The sequence below is a fragment of the Bos indicus genome, chromosome 26 (assembly GCF_029378745.1).
Source record: "Bos indicus isolate NIAB-ARS_2022 breed Sahiwal x Tharparkar chromosome 26, NIAB-ARS_B.indTharparkar_mat_pri_1.0, whole genome shotgun sequence".
In the NCBI taxonomy this organism is placed as follows: Eukaryota; Metazoa; Chordata; class Mammalia; order Artiodactyla; family Bovidae; genus Bos; species Bos indicus.
In genome coordinates this window covers 23602773-23618350 of record NC_091785.1, presented here as the reverse complement: position 1 = coordinate 23618350, position 15578 = coordinate 23602773, and the positions used below count along the sequence as shown (strand labels likewise).

Sequence of the window (15578 nt, the reverse complement as noted above, 5' to 3'; positions counted from 1 at the left end):
GGGACTAGTATTTGATACACTGTATGGAAATCTTTTGAAAGTTGATGCCTATGGAAACCTCTTGGTCTGTGCACATGGATTTAACTTCATAAGGGGGTGAGTACAAAGAACCTTTAACCTCTTTTTAGTGTTTTTTTTTTTTTTCTCTAGTGTTTTTATAGTCAAACAATATGAAGATGACATTATCTTCCCCAGTATAATATACTTTCTTATTTCCTCATTATTAAAGAGCAATTCCTTTACATAAGAATACTTATTTTTTTGACAGCTAGGACCCAAACTGATGTATAAATATAGTTACATTTTGTTTAAATTAAGTGCCTTCTAAAATTATATAGCATCCAACAAAGCTAATCTTGAAACTTGCCCAAAAAATTGTAGTGGCTTTGACTTATTTGAAATTCTAAGATTTTTATTTTCTCCTTTTTAATACAGTTCTCAGGTAGCTGCTCAAAAGAGGTATGTACATAAAGTGCTTTAAAAAATTTAAAACTACAGCAATGTAAATGAGTAAGATTTTTAATAGCTAATACATTAATTTTTAATTTCTAATATATACCTTCAGGTATTTGATCATGTGGTTAAATTTTTTAAACATGGGGTTAAAATGAATACAGAGTGGTACTATTTGAAACAAATAAGGATAAGTTTTATTTTCATAATTAGCATATTTCCACTATTCTTACTAATTTGGACTCTCCACCCTAGTAATAAACAGCAGATAAAATTTAGTGTCTAGTGTCGTTTGTGAAACATCTCAAATTTTTTCTTTGAAAATCACAATACCCCAGTTTGACAATTTCTGTAATTGTGGCTTTACAGTTATACATTTTCTCTACTATTATACCACTTAATTTACCATTGACACTATTAGGGTCAGAACAACTCTTAAAACCAATATGGGTTAAGTATCAGTCTATTATTTATTTTCAATAGCAAAGTAGTAAAAACCACACAGTCTACACTGAAATTTGTTAAATAAACAATGTCTTTTTGGTAAATACTTTTTTGTGATACGAGACACTAACTGAAACTGTGCCAGAGTCTCCTTTAAATCTGAGGTAACCATCATGCCCTGTTTGGAATTGAATCATCCGTTAAGTCTTCAGCTGGCATTATACAGGCTCAGTGATTTCCAGGTATACACTATGAGAACAGTATGAAATAAACACCCTACTTTGACACATCTGATTAGACCAGTAGTTATATCTACCTTTCTTTCACCATTTCTCTCTGAGGGATTTGTTCAAGTTCATGAATATCAAAAGGCAGGATTTAGAAGGTGAAGTGACTGCAGATAGTACTAGAAACCCAGACTCTTTTATGTATGGATATTGTCACTATAATGCAGAATCCCAATGATGATGAACCAAGGTTCTATTTATGAATTCCTGAAGAGGGATTTTTGTGTTATTGGGTGGGAGATAGAGAAGAAAAGAAAGAGAAGCAGTTCCATATGTTAGAATTACAATTAGATTTACTAACTCAAGATCTACAGACCTTTCTTCCCCCCAGAGAAGCCAATAAAATTTTCTTTGGAAATGTATTTAATATTGTTTCAGAAATAAATCATTTATGAGTTACATGCAGAATCATTCAAACAGTACTTAGCACTGTACAGTCTTTAGAAAGCCCATGGAGAAGGCCAGAATGAAGATGGAGGGAAGCGGAGATAATTATTGAAATACAGTGGTAAACAAAGTTGGAAGAAAAATTATGGCTCCACCAAACATCACCTTACATGCCTTGCCTGTGAGTTGGAACCTCTTTTCAGGCAATAGTAAAATAAAGGCTTTTAAAGTTTTAGGTTAGGATAATGTTGAGGTCAAATCTTTATTCTGTGGGTCACAGATAGTTAGCAATACTGAACTCTGTTTTCTTCCTAACTCTAAGTCTAGCATCCCTTCTTTTATAATATATTACCTCTCCGTGAGTCAGTTTTCATTTTAAAGGTATACTAGCATAACTTGACACTTAAACAAAATGTAATTGCTAACTGTATTTATAAGTCAGTTTGGGTTCTAATTGCCTAATGATTAAGTTTCCTATGTAAAGGAATTACTCTTAAATGATGAAGGGAATAGGGAAAGATATTTAAGAGGACAATGTCATCTTACCTAACCTAACTGAGGAAAGTATATCATTACTATTCCTTTCTGCTTTAATTTTCATTACAGAAAATCTTGGAAGGCTAGAAGATACGATATTCCACAAAGTTATTCTTCATTGGGAACTCTTACTTCAGAATGCTGACTAGGACAGGGAACCAATGTGATTTTATATTCCTAAGTAGAGTGTATGACATTTGTAGTTAACAAACATTACCCAAGTTATCCTGAGTATGAATTTAAATTTGATGTCCTTTATTTAAATTGGTTAATCTTCATATATTCATTGTGAGGACTGTGCATTTTTATATTTTCGTTTTTCTCCTTTTTGTTTTCTCTGTAATAATTAGTACTATCCCCTTCCTCTTCTTGCAGTGTTTTATTTCACTCTTCAAGGTTCTCATGCATCTTGAACAATTTCTGTTTGTTTCACTGGCTTTTTCTTTTAAACTCTGAATGTTTGCTGTGGCCCTCGACACAGTCTTCTCTTTTTTCTCTACACTCAGGTGGCCTCTTCTGCTCTAATAGTCTACCTGACTGCACCTGTTAACCTGTGTGTAGATGATCACAGCAACCTCTCAAATTTGAATCTCTGTTTTAAGTTCTTGACCTTTGTTTCTAATTGCCTATAAAAATGTTTACTTCCAGATTAACATATCCAAAATAAAACTCCTCTTGTATTTTATCTAGTTTTTATGTTTCAGTTAATGTTACCACCACCCTCTCAGAGATACCTTAGTGTAAGAATTATCATCTTTGGCCCTGTGTCCCTCGTCTACCACATCTGTTCAGTTGCCTGTTCTTTGGCAGTCCCTCTTGAGTAATTCTTCTCTTTAGTTTCCTTTGCGCCCACTCTAGGATGTGCCCATGCCCCTCATGCTTTCAGCTGGCCTCCTGCAGGAACCCCTAACTGGTTTCCCAGGCCTCTGTGTCTGTGTCAGTTAGTTCTTCAGTTCAGCCGCTCAGTCATGTGCGACTCTTTGCAACCCCATGGACTGGGGTTAGTTCTTGCTGTATAATAAATGACTTCAAAACTTAGTGGCTTAAACTAGCAGCCATTTGATTTAGGTCAAAATTCTGAATGGCCTCATGCACATGTCTGACAGTGAGCAGCCTGTTGGCAGGGGCACCTCATTTCTGCATGGGGCCTTTGATTCTCCAGCAGGAGTACACTGGCTCTAATGCACAAGTGTTTTCCAAGTCTTCTTGGATCCCGTTTTCTGTTACTCAAGCCTGTATTCAAGGATAGAGAGAGAGACTGTGCCTCTTAATTGGAGAAACTGCAAAGTCACACTACTAAGGGATAGGAAAGACTTGTAGCCGTTTTTTGCAACACATCACATTTCTTTTTCCATTTTATCCTAATACTCCTACTAATTTAATACTTTTATAATTTAGCTCAGGTGAAAAGTGTATAAAAACAATAGCATGATTGCCTCAATTCATCTTTCTAGCTTTATTTTTCTGTTCCCCTTTCTCCACTTGAATCTGACTAGTTTCTGGATTGGGCTGTTTAGGTTTTAAGGATCAGCTCATATGCCATGACTTTCATGGATTCTTCCTAGGTTTTCCTCTCTGCATTCCGTTTTCTCTACCCATTAAGTTGAAATGGTCTGTCTTCCCTTCCTCTTTTTTCTCATAGCTCTTTGCACCTTTCTTGCGGCAGTTCTGTTTTGGACCTGTACAATTGTCTGTGTGTGCGACTCCCTCCCTTAGCCAGACTGAGAATGTTTTAGGGGCTGAAACAGTGAGTGAGCCTCTTCATTTTCAGAGTTTTCCATGTGTTTTATTTGGAACCCCACCTTGCATATAGCCACCAAAATATTTGAATTAATTTTTGAATGAGTTATATTATTTTTGAATGTCAGTTAATTTTTTTTTTCTTTCAGACCAGAAACTAGAGAGCAGTATCCAAATAAATTTATTCAACGAGATGACACTGAAAGATTTTACATTCTGAACACACTATTCAACCTACCAGGTAGATTCATTCTATGCTTACATATACTGATGTCTCCCCTTCTTTCCATGATCATTTGTCTTTGCTCAAGGGAGATAAACAGATTTTAATTATCTCACTTATAGCTTATGAATATCTATTCTTCATTTTTCAGAGACCTACCTGTTGGCCTGCCTAGTAGATTTTTTTACTAATTGTCCCAGATACACCAGGTATGTGTGTACTATAATTTTCTTTTTCCAATTGATTTTTTTAAATTAATGTACAGGGTTTTAGAGAACTGGCCATTGTAGGTCTTTTCTGCTTTTCTGAAGTGAATTTAGTGCTAGTGAGAGATGCTACATTGCCAGCCTGAGAGATGGGACAGCACCAGCAGCTCCATGCAGGCTCTCACCTCCCACACGGCCCTCTCCTTGCCAGTGTGCTGCAGCCATGTTTGGAAGGGACCACTTCTGATTGGCTTCTCCTGGGAATGAAGACGGCCAGCAGAGGTGCTAATTGTGACAACTGAGTGGGAGGTTTGTGTGATGATTATCTGTCCAAGCAGAATTGCACTAAAACCCCCCAACTCATTTCACAGCAGCTACCCAGGAGCCATTCAGGGGTAGTAATTTCGTTTCATTCCCAGGCCCAGCAATATTTGATTGAGGAAGATACTATTTATCCTCCCTGAAGTAAAAATGTGCTTAAGTCTTGAAAAAGATTTCCTTTCCTTTCTAGGGGGAATTGTAAGTTTGGCCATATGTGCCAGAGTTTGCTAACTTCTTATCCTCTTTAGGCCTTACCCACTTCAAGGCACTACATTTGGTTGAGCACTAAGTCACTAAGATATATAAAAAATAGACAATACCTTAGTACCTAGAAACAGTGTCAAAAAAGTCAGGGTGGAGAGAACCTAAATTACCAATTTTGTTTCTTTGATGGGAACCTGTTTCTTACAAGTGATGAATAAAACAACCTGTTATTTTTGGAACACTAGCCTTTTAGCCTCCATCATACTCTTCTACCATTTTGTATCTGTTCACAGTTACTATATTCCATTGAACACTGTAGTCATCTCTGATGGTCAGAATGGATTTTCATTAGGGAGTGATTATTTTCTGAATTAGCCACACAGCCTTTATTATGTGACAAAGGAACCTTTGGGTCCCCTGGGCAGTGTTTGGTATTCCCTTTATTTACCCTCCTTTGGATTCCCTGTCATGTTCTTTTCATCTTTCTGTAGCTGTGAAACAGGATTTAAAGATGGGGACCTCTTCATGTCTTACCGGAGTATGTTCCAGGATGTAAGAGACGCAGTTGACTGGGTTCATTACAAGGTACCTAGGAGCTGCTTCTTTACCTGCTTACTGCCTGGCATGTGTCTTTTATGCTCTGACATTAACTTTCCAAGTGCAAACAGAGCAGAGTTTTTCACCTGTTAAAAAAGGGGGATTTGCCTCTAGTGATAGCTCTCTAGAGTACTTTTGTCCTTGTCTTTGGCTGGCTGGCTTACAGAGGTAATGCCGGTCTTTCCTCAGTGGTGGTGCTTGGCTTCTAGATCTTATTTCAGTTTGCATTTTCCAGACTTAGTAGAAGAGATTTTAATGTTAGGGTTATACTTGACATATCCTTTCAGGATGATTATGGTCCATTTGTTTTTTCCAAATACCTCCCGCTTGGCTGATAACATTAACTGATTAATAATATGTTTACATTTATTATAAATTGTGCTGAATTAAATATGAAATTCCTTTTGATTTATATTTTAAATACACTTTGGAGGCAGAGTTGCAGCAAATCACATCTGCCATTTTAATTTTAGAAATATTTAAGAAGTGCATTTAAGCTAATAGTAGACACAGTTTTTATAATAAACTTAAAAATTGATTTTGTTCTTTTCTTGCTTGCTTTTTTTTTTCTTTCTTTCTCTAGGGTTCCCTTAAGGAAAAGACAGTTGAAAATCTTGAGAAGTATGTAGTCAAAGATGTAAGTAGTAAAGGGAAAAGTAGATCTGCATGATAGTTTCCTTTACCTATTAGAGAAATTAACAAGCTTATTTATAATGAAATGGACAAAAGAAGATATTTCTTTGTCTTGGCAGTTTAACACATGCCAAGTATAATCACCAAGTATTCTCAGGTGGAGCATGGGGTTTGTTTTTCCTATTTTTTTATTAGGAAAAGAGGACCAGTATTTCATTTATCCTTTTAGCTCGAATTATAGTAATAGCAGCTAGAGTGGTTAATGTGTACACATCACTGTGCTAAGTGTTTACATTCATTATCCCATTTAACCTTCCATAAAACCCTGAGTTAGTTTTTCTTACCTCCTGTTTCGAGATGAAGAAACTGGGGACTCAGGATTAAGTAATTTGCCCAAGTTCATACAGTTAGTAAGTAGAAAGCCAAAAGTCACACCTTAGTGTACTCTGAATCATAACCATGGCGCTAGATCATCTAAAAAAAATATACATGTGTGACTGTTATTTAAATTGTCTTTAACCTATCAACTGGGAATAATGAGGAAAGCTTTAAAATACTTCAAAAGACATAGTGGTAAACATAATAAAAATTGTAAATGTCTATAGTTAATAGCATTGTGTCAATTTCTTAGTTTTGATCATTGTACTGGGGTTAAGATTAAGGGAAGCTGGATGACGAATACATGGGAACCCTCTGTACTATTTTTACAACTTTTCTGTTAAGTCTGAAATTATTTCAAAATAAAAAATACACAAACACACACACACAGCACTGAGATGAGATAACTTCTTCCTTTCTTACGGAGTAATAGTAGTAGATACAATTATTTCCTCAAAGTTCTTTGGTAAAGATGTCTTATTTTCAGACTTTGTACCTCCTATTTCCCATCCACTCCCACATCCATGATTGTTTCAAGAAAGAACACTGAGGGGTTCAGGAGAGGTACAAGAGGATTTGAGTGAAGGAACCTATTTACTGTGAGAGAAGGAAAGGCTGTTTTCTTTCTGGTCACATCAGGAGTCAGAATTTCTTCATGGAGCTGCAGATGAGTCTGGGTACTTGCAAGTTGCATTCTATACACATCATGCCATTTCTGCAAGGTGTTTCATAAAATGAAAGTGTACATACTGAGACCATAGCTGATGCTCTCCATAGAGTACTTAGCTGATTTTTTTAAATTGGCTTCTCCTAATCTATAACACACTTTATTCACTTACTTTAAGAGATTACAAGGTAATTTAAACTCTTTCCTGAGACAGACATAAAGAGGAAGTTAGAGTTATGTTTTTAATAGGCATATAATTATATATTTTATATATGTCTATTATATACACCATATATATTCTACATATATAATAATTCAACATGTGGTCTTCTAAATGCAAAATTCTGAAACCAACCAACTGTCCCTTAAAGAGCATCACCTGTTCCTGTTTCCGTAGACAAAAAAAAAAAAAAAAAAAAGTCCAGTATCTGACCACTCCACAGTGTAGGTGAATATATATATATATTTTCACTCTCACAGGAACCATATATATATATATATTTGGTGATACATTTCAGTATAAACTGTGTGTTGAATTTTGAATCTTTTCCTGGCCTAGTGATATGCCCTCTCCTGAGATGCTGGGCAGCAGCAGGGAGCCATAGCTCCTAATCAGCTAAGAGGTCACAAGGGTAAACAACTGGAACATCCATTCTGCTTTTCACTCTAAGTACAGTGTTCTAGAAGTTACAGTAGACTTTGTGTTAGATGATTTTGCCCAACTGTAGGGTAATGTATGTTCTCAGCACATTTTAGGTAGACGAGGCTCGCTGCCATGTTCAGTGTATTATCGGGACATAACCCCATCACATGCGGAAGATCTGTGTTTGTGTTTTACTGTTTCGCTCATCATCATAATTACATTTCAGGGAAAACTGCCTTTGCTTCTGAGCCGGATGAAGGAAGTAGGAAAAGTATTTCTTGCCACCAACAGTGACTATAAATATACAGATGTAAGTGCTTAATATATTTGTTTCTTTATACAAAGGAATTATTTTGGACTGAAGAACTGTGAATATAATGAAGAAGGTAGTTTATTAAGTGAGAGTAGTTTTTTGCCATTTCATTTTGAAAACAGAATGAAAAAAGCAAAAATAAATGGCACACATCATAGTGGTTCTCAAATTTTTATGAACGTTTCTTTTGACAATTTTCCCTGATTACAATTTGCTACTTAAAGGTTTTCATTTTGAGGTTATTTAAAACATTTGTGCTGATTAAAATGTCTTCTGTGTCTTCATGTGTCATTCTACAACTTGAAAAGTTACACCCTTTATTACATGTGTACATACGTTCCCTCCCTGCCGTTGGGAGCCAGACAGCAATAAATGGTAAAAAGATGTTTTGACTCTTAGCCATCAGAATTTACTACCTCTTAAAATTTTTGCCATGATTAAAGCATATAGAAAAGCTGATTTAATTCCTTAACCTCACGTTACTTTTGCTAAGCTGGTTACAAGTTCATAGTCCTAGCAAGCTTAGTGCTCGCTAACCCTCTTTATGTAAAATGCTGATTTAGAAATCTGGTGATTTGGAGTAAGTTGGCTTGATTGTCCTGGGAACAGTAGCAAGAGGGCCACAGTGTGTTATTTCCATGTGAGTCATCAGTTTTCTGTACACCCTTATCTCAGATACCCCTTACCTCCAAATACATGTTCCGGTCCACTTGGAGAACTTGATAGGAATATGGGGATGAATCTGTATAAAAATATCTCCTAGAAGAACCCTGTGTTCTACTGAGAATGTCAGAAGGCTTGCATTTGTTTGCTGTGATGAAGCATTAATTTCTAGCTTCAACTCCCATGATTTCATAAACTTTAGAGGAAACAAGAATGTAACAAAGCTTGTATTGAAAAAGACACGTCTTATTAAAAGCTTGTGTGTGCTTTACTTAGGTGTCCTATATCTCTTGCAGAAGTAGTAAATGGATCTTATGTTGGATTTTCTTTTTTCCAGAAAATTATGACTTACCTGTTTGATTTCCCACATGGCCCCAAGGTACTCTCTGTAATATAACAGACTGTTGGTTTAGTAATAATGAATGCATTTAATATTCTGGAATATTGAGCATAAGGAATTGGTCAGGAGCCATCCAGAAAACTTCATTAATATTAGAAGTAATGCAGGAGCTAGTATAATTTAAAGTTGCTAGCAATTTGAAAACTTGGTAGACAGAAATAAGAGATTCGTGTGGTATTTAGTAGGATGGGATCAGAATTTTATGCCCAGGAATTATACAGAATTGCTAAATTTGTGTGGCAAAAAGGAATTTTCAGGTTGAAGGAGATAATCTTATTAAAAGAAAGAGAAAATGTATATATTCTTAGCAACTTCTATATTCTGCTGTTAGTAATTGCTGAGATGTGTGTCAAAAGAACAGCTCACTTTGATACTTAGCAGAGAAGTCTTCTCTTCATTCCTTCTGTATGGCCATACTTAGATTTAATGAATACTAATCACAATTTAGGGGCCTTCCCTGGTGGCTCAAATGGTAAAGAATCTGCCTGCGATGCAAGAGACCCAGGTTTAGTCACTAGGTTTCTAGTCACTAGGCTTCTCTGAATAAATGTTCGTTAATGACTTTTGAGATCACCCAGAAGCACAGTATTTAGTGCTCTTTGTCTTGACCTTAAAAGATTAAAAGCCATGGTTCCAGTTCAGGATAAAGTAATGTTAATGGGCATACCTTCCACATTCGTGCTGATTAGCCTGCAGTATGAGCCAAAGACCAGTGTGTACCTGGAACCACCATTCTGAAAGCATAACCCATAAAATTTGCTAATAATAGTTCTGTGTTAGCTGTATACTTCAGTTCTGATGCTAAACTGCCTTTTTCTTAGTCCACCTCTTACATATTTGTCTTTTTGCATCTCTCCTTAGCCTCTTTGAGCCTCTTAAGCCCATTTTTAGAGTATGAGCACACTCTGTCATACATTAAATTGCTTGAAATAAATTAATAAGTAGGTGAAACAATTTAAAATCAGATTATTAGAGTCATTGTTTATATTTTCACTTTGCCTGCTCTCAAGAGGATGTGGCTTATAAGCCACAGTATGCTTTTAATAGTGGCGTTTTCTGGTTTACTTAGTGTTTATATGTTGCTTTCATCCGACTTGAGATGCAACAGTAGCGCTTTTAGATTAGGAGTGACGTTTCGGCTTTTGCTGTTTCTTCCTTATCAGCCTGGGAGCTCTCATCGGCCATGGCAGTCCTACTTTGACCTGATCTTGGTGGACGCACGGAAACCACTGTTCTTCGGAGAAGGCACAGTACTGCGTCAGGTGGATACTGTAAGTTGAGAGGATGGCCTGTCCACGAGCGGTTATCCTTCATGTTCTTCCTTCCCCCACTCCTATTCTTCCCCCAGGAAACAGGTATTTTTAACTTACTAGCTTTATCTCCTCTTTTGAAGTTAGAGTTTTGGTCTCAATTAATACAGCTGAATAATTCAAATGAATGTAATTCAAAAGTGACATTCATTTGGCAGCCTAGCCAAGGAGCATTTTTGGTGGAGATCGTGATAGCTTTACAAAATCCAATTTCTTTTCTCACAGAAAACTGGCAAGCTGAAAATTGGTACCTACACGGGCCCCTTACAGCATGGCATCGTCTACTCTGGGGGTGAGTCACGCACTTTCCTTTATGTAAGTCTGTGCTTGAATCTCACTGTGAAAGCTTTGGTGTCCTCCTGACACCATGCTACTGATGTTCTTTAGTATTCTAAAGATAGCGTCTCCTGAAGGTAAACACTTCAGTCATCTACTAAAGAGTTGGGAGGATGGGTTTGAGAAGTCAGCATGTCCTAATTTGATTTTCACTAAAAGGACCAGTTTTTCCTGTCCTCCTCCTCTGCACATTAGAGGCATTTTCTCAGTGTTGGAATCATGTGGGTGGTTCCCAAGGCCTCAAGGGGGTTTTAGGAGTCCCTGCAGACATAGATGCATATTTTACTGGAATGAGAAGCAGTTGAACAAAGCCACCCTACTGGCAGACCTGTGAGGAGAAATAGTAGTGGTACTTTGGAGGGTTATGGTCCCTCAAGCTGAGACGTGGTTTTATTGCTCTTGGATTTGGGGATTGAGAGCTCTGGTCAGCACAGTGGAGCTAAAGGCCTTGTCATAGAGGCAGTAAAAAGAATGATGAAAAAAACAATGGTGAGTCTTTGTCTTAAGAAAGGTGAGCCCTTTTTCCAGTCTATTCCTCACATACTTAAAAGAATAAAATTAATCTATATATTATTTAATGGTTACGGTACTTGGAATGCTGGTTTTTATTTTCTCATTGCATTGTTTCAGGTTCATCTGATACAGTTTGTGACCTGTTGGGAGCCAAGGGCAAAGATATTTTGTATATTGGAGATCACATTTTTGGGGACATTTTAAAATCAAAGAAACGGCAAGGGTGGCGAACTTTCTTGGTGATTCCTGAACTCGCACAGGAACTGCATGTCTGGACCGATAAGAGTTGTAAGGAACCAGTATTCTTACTTTATAAGTCTCTTCTATTGCTAGTTTATATCTTGACGGCTAGCTGTGAATCAGTCCTCTTTGATGAACCATTACTTTGTATGCAGGGAGTCAGAGGAGGTCAGAGGCGGGTCCTAATATTTAAGCACCTCTTTCTCATATAGCCACATACTCCACACAGGTCCAGAATTTGGAGAGATTATCTTGTTTCCCCTTTTTCTTGAATTCTTTTAAAATACAGAATGTTACTGCTCTGAAAACTCAGCCTGCCTCAGGTAGTAAAACCCTGGCTCTACCACTTAATATCTTCATGCCCTTAGGCAGATGCTGAGACACCCTGTGCCTTAGTATCCTCAGATGTGAAAATGCAGATAATACCTACTATCATAAAGTTGCTGAGATTTAACTGAGACTGTGTTTATAAAGGAGATAGAAGTAACAACCTTTCTCAACTGAGGCTCCTTGTTTGAACCTCAAAACAAAGATGATTTGATATGACTCTCAGTTCTCCCACAGATAGTAGATCAAGAATATTTGTTATATAAGTGGATGCATCACTGCTTAATTCTCTTTGGGGACCCCAGGCTGAGAAAGGCTAGAATGCTTACAACATATTTGGCTGTTGCTACTGCTTGTAGTTCTTGGTGGGACTTTGTGGCTAGCCATGGCAACCCACTCCAGTATTCTTGCCTGGAAAATCCCATGAACAGAGGAGCCTGGCAGGCTCCATGGGGTCACAAAGATTCGGACACAACTGAGCGACTAACACTTTCCCTTTCTTTTCAGCTTTCTACCTATGGAACCTCAGAAATTTAGTTGATCTGGTTCTGTTTTCTGAACTTGTGACTCATTTTCTTACCCAAAAGTGAAACTGTTAACACTTGCTTTGCTGACATACCCAAAATGGGGTATGAATTGGCACTTCCTAAGCTCAGAATCAGCATCCAGTTGGGAAAGTTGTATAGTTAGTGGTTTTGAGGAGGAGGAGGAAGGGCAGTTAAAGAGGAAATTCTGGTGTCATCTGCTGCCAGATTCCAAGCAGTGTTAATAATGGGTTTTCCTGAAGGTGAGGCAAGTCATTTTATACATTCACCTACAGCTTTACTCTTCAGCCATATCTGAAACCTTTTAATTTAGTTTTTAGTAATAGTTAAAAACTACATGGTTTTTGATTTACTTAAAACATTTTCCTTTTTCTTCCAAACTTTAGCACTTTTCGAAGAGCTTCAGAGCTTGGATATTTTCTTGGCTGAACTCTACAAGTAAGTTTCCTCGTATCAAAAATTTCTTCCCTGAAAACCATCTACCTCTTCAGGAGTCACCTAGATATATGAGACATCCTTTCTAGAGATTTTCACTGGATTTTTCTTGTCTCCAGGCACCTTGACAGCAGCAGCAATGAGCGCCCAGATATCAGCTCCATCCAAAGACGTATTAAGGTATCCACCAAATGGGATTTGGGAGAAAATTTGGACAATAAACTTGAAGTGATTTCTGTATTTCTGATTTTATACAGGCAGTGGCACATAGCCAGTGTTCAGTAAACGTCTGCTGAACGAGCTGAGCGTTAACCTTGTTTTCTGTTTTAGAAAGTAACTCACGACATGGACATGTGCTACGGGATGATGGGGAGCCTGTTCCGCAGTGGCTCCCGGCAGACCCTTTTTGCCAGTCAGGTGATGCGCTATGCTGATCTCTACGCAGCATCTTTCATCAACCTGCTGTACTACCCATTCAGCTACCTCTTCAGAGCGGCCCACGTCTTGGTGAGTTAATACAGCCCAAGGCCACTATTTACAGTTAAGATAACCTGTTAAGGCAAGTTCTGCAGTTAGCTATCTGCATGACACAGGAAAGTTTAGATCATTTCTTTCTAATGTGCAGAGCCCATGGCCAGCCTACATGGTTGCACAAAAAGGAGTCTGAGAAAGATCAATCAAGATAGAATGTTACAGAGTTTAACTTTGACACTATTAGATTTAGAAGTTGTTTGAATGGTGAAGGCTTTCCTCTATTTAGTACTAAATGAGAGACGTGTAATTTTATATTCCTATATTCTGTTAATAATACTCATCTAGATTTCAACACTTTTTAGCTGTGAAATAGTAATTTCTCTCCCATCTTACCAGTTTTAGACTAGAGCATCTGATCTGGGCACAGTTCTGAGGGCTTGGGAGTTTCTGTGCGGCCATCTAACACAGGCAGAGGGCTTAGGACCTGGGAGACAGCTGTGTCTATTCCACCTGCTTTCTGAACTTCTGGCTTTGTTGTAGATGCCTCATGAGTCAACAGTGGAACACACACATGTAGATATCAATGAGATGGAGTCCCCTCTCGCCACCCGGAACCGCACATCAGTGGATTTCAAAGATACCGACTACAAGCGGCACCAACTGACACGGTCGATTAGTGAGATTAAGCCCCCCAACCTCTTCCCACTGGCCCCCCAGGAAATTACACACTGCCATGACGAAGATGATGATGAGGAGGAAGAAGAGGAGGAGTGAGGAGGAAGATGCTGAGCACTCATTACACAAGTTCTGGCAGGACTCACAGGAGCAGAGGATGTCCCTGTGTGGGTCCTAGTGGGGGGTGGGGGGCTCCATCAAAGGTACATCTGGGAAGTTTCTGAAGGCTAAAATATTCTAATCATAGGGAGATACTTGTTTTAGTTCTGTGTGTCTGCACTCTTTGCAGACGGTTCAAAATTGGAGTCTGTATTGGAGGAAAGTAAGGGTAAAGCTGGGCTGAACTGCATGCGACTGGCTCCATCGTGGCTTTGTGACGCGGTTTCCTTGTCTTGTTTCATCATCGGTGTGTGGTGGTGTATTATCCAGATACACTAAGGGTGGCGAAGGGTCTCAGAGTGGAGCAAGGACGCCCGTGGGAAGATGCGATCCAAACATGTGATGGTACAAATTGTGCTCTTACTCCGAAATCCCATCTTTTTCAGCATTGCATAAGTATTGTATGTCAGTGGAGAAATATATTATTTCCATTATCAAATGTAGTCTTCTGTTAAGGTCAGGGTTTCTTTACAAGCTTTCAGGTGTTTTCCATGACTCTGGTAAGGCTGCTGTCAGTGGCTTTGCAGGAGTGTTCTCTACTTGCTGTAGGCCTGGTCTGGAATGGACTGTAGTGCTTGCATTTTGAGGCAAAAGTCTTCATCCACATCAACAGTATTTAGATTGATAGCAAAAATTGAAAAAAAAAAAATTGTTTTTTTTCCCCCCCCAAAATGGTCTTTTTCCCATCTGAGGTAAATCTGTGGAAAGAATTTAGCTGAAAGAGGACAAAGGAGCAAGCCACCCGAAAAGAACAGAGCCTCCTTCTTTACCATAAGTGAGTAAAATTCATTAATGTGGGCCATACAGGTAGCTCATGCCACCCCATTCCAGCCTTCTCTATCCTCTTTGTCTTTTAAACTCAAGCATTAGAGGGTGGGAAGAGGGCTTTTTTGTGAGTCAGAACCATTTACAAAAACAGAGGGCACAATCAGTGTGAATAAATTCACTTCAGACTCCCAAGTGAAATTACTTCTTGTTGCTTGGAACAAGAATGGCTCATTACTGTACACTTTAAGGTATTACAACTGCCTCTTCAGAACAGTGAACCTTGTTACAACATTTTCCACAGTGGTGTAGATGCTCACTTTAACCTTCATATGTTTCTTCCATTCTTACTGTTATTTGTCAACACGGGATGGTAGATTAGCTGCTCTAGAATCAATAAAGTATAATATTTCTAATACTGACTTTGAGCCCTTCCTTAGCACAACTATAGACTGCTAGTTCAGGTGGGTTTAGGTTTGACTGCTAAGTTGCTTCAGTCGTGTCCGACTCTGTGCGACCCCATAGACGGCAGCCCACCAGGCTCCCCCGTCCCTGGGATTCTCCAGGCAAGAACACTGGAGTGGGTTGCCATTTCCTTCTCCAATGCATGAAAGTGAAAAGTGAAAGTGAAGTCGCTCAGTCGTGTCCGACTCCTAGAGACCCCATGGACTGCAGCCTACCAGGCTCCTCCGCCCATGGGATT

The 15578-nt window shown here is 38.4% G+C and overlaps 1 protein-coding gene across 8 annotated transcripts in view; it reads left to right on the top strand.

Annotated features, from left to right (window-relative positions):
* Positions 1-15291, top strand: part of NT5C2 (5'-nucleotidase, cytosolic II) — a 149198-nt gene extending 133907 nt beyond the window's left edge. For 5 of the 8 annotated variants that reach the window (XM_070780751.1, XM_019988577.2, XM_070780752.1 and 2 more), the window contains 15 exons: positions 1-96; positions 436-459; positions 3998-4089; positions 4223-4280; positions 5294-5387; positions 5983-6036; positions 7947-8030; positions 9034-9075; positions 10260-10367; positions 10632-10698; positions 11373-11543; positions 12754-12805; positions 12922-12982; positions 13133-13309; positions 13817-15291. In XM_070780751.1, coding sequence (XP_070636852.1) covers positions 1-96; positions 436-459; positions 3998-4089; positions 4223-4280; positions 5294-5387; positions 5983-6036; positions 7947-8030; positions 9034-9075; positions 10260-10367; positions 10632-10698; positions 11373-11543; positions 12754-12805; positions 12922-12982; positions 13133-13309; positions 13817-14050 — 1414 coding nt within the window. In that variant the 3' untranslated portion in view covers positions 14051-15291. Of the gene's footprint in view, positions 97-435; positions 460-3997; positions 4090-4222; positions 4281-4454; positions 4587-5293; positions 5388-5982; positions 6037-7946; positions 8031-9033; positions 9076-10259; positions 10368-10631; positions 10699-11372; positions 11544-12753; positions 12806-12921; positions 12983-13132; positions 13310-13816 lie in introns of those variants that run through there. The other 3 variants (XM_019988578.2, XM_070780755.1, XM_070780754.1) reach the window with 3 other exon arrangements.
* The last annotated feature ends 287 nt before the right edge of the window (positions 15292-15578 follow it).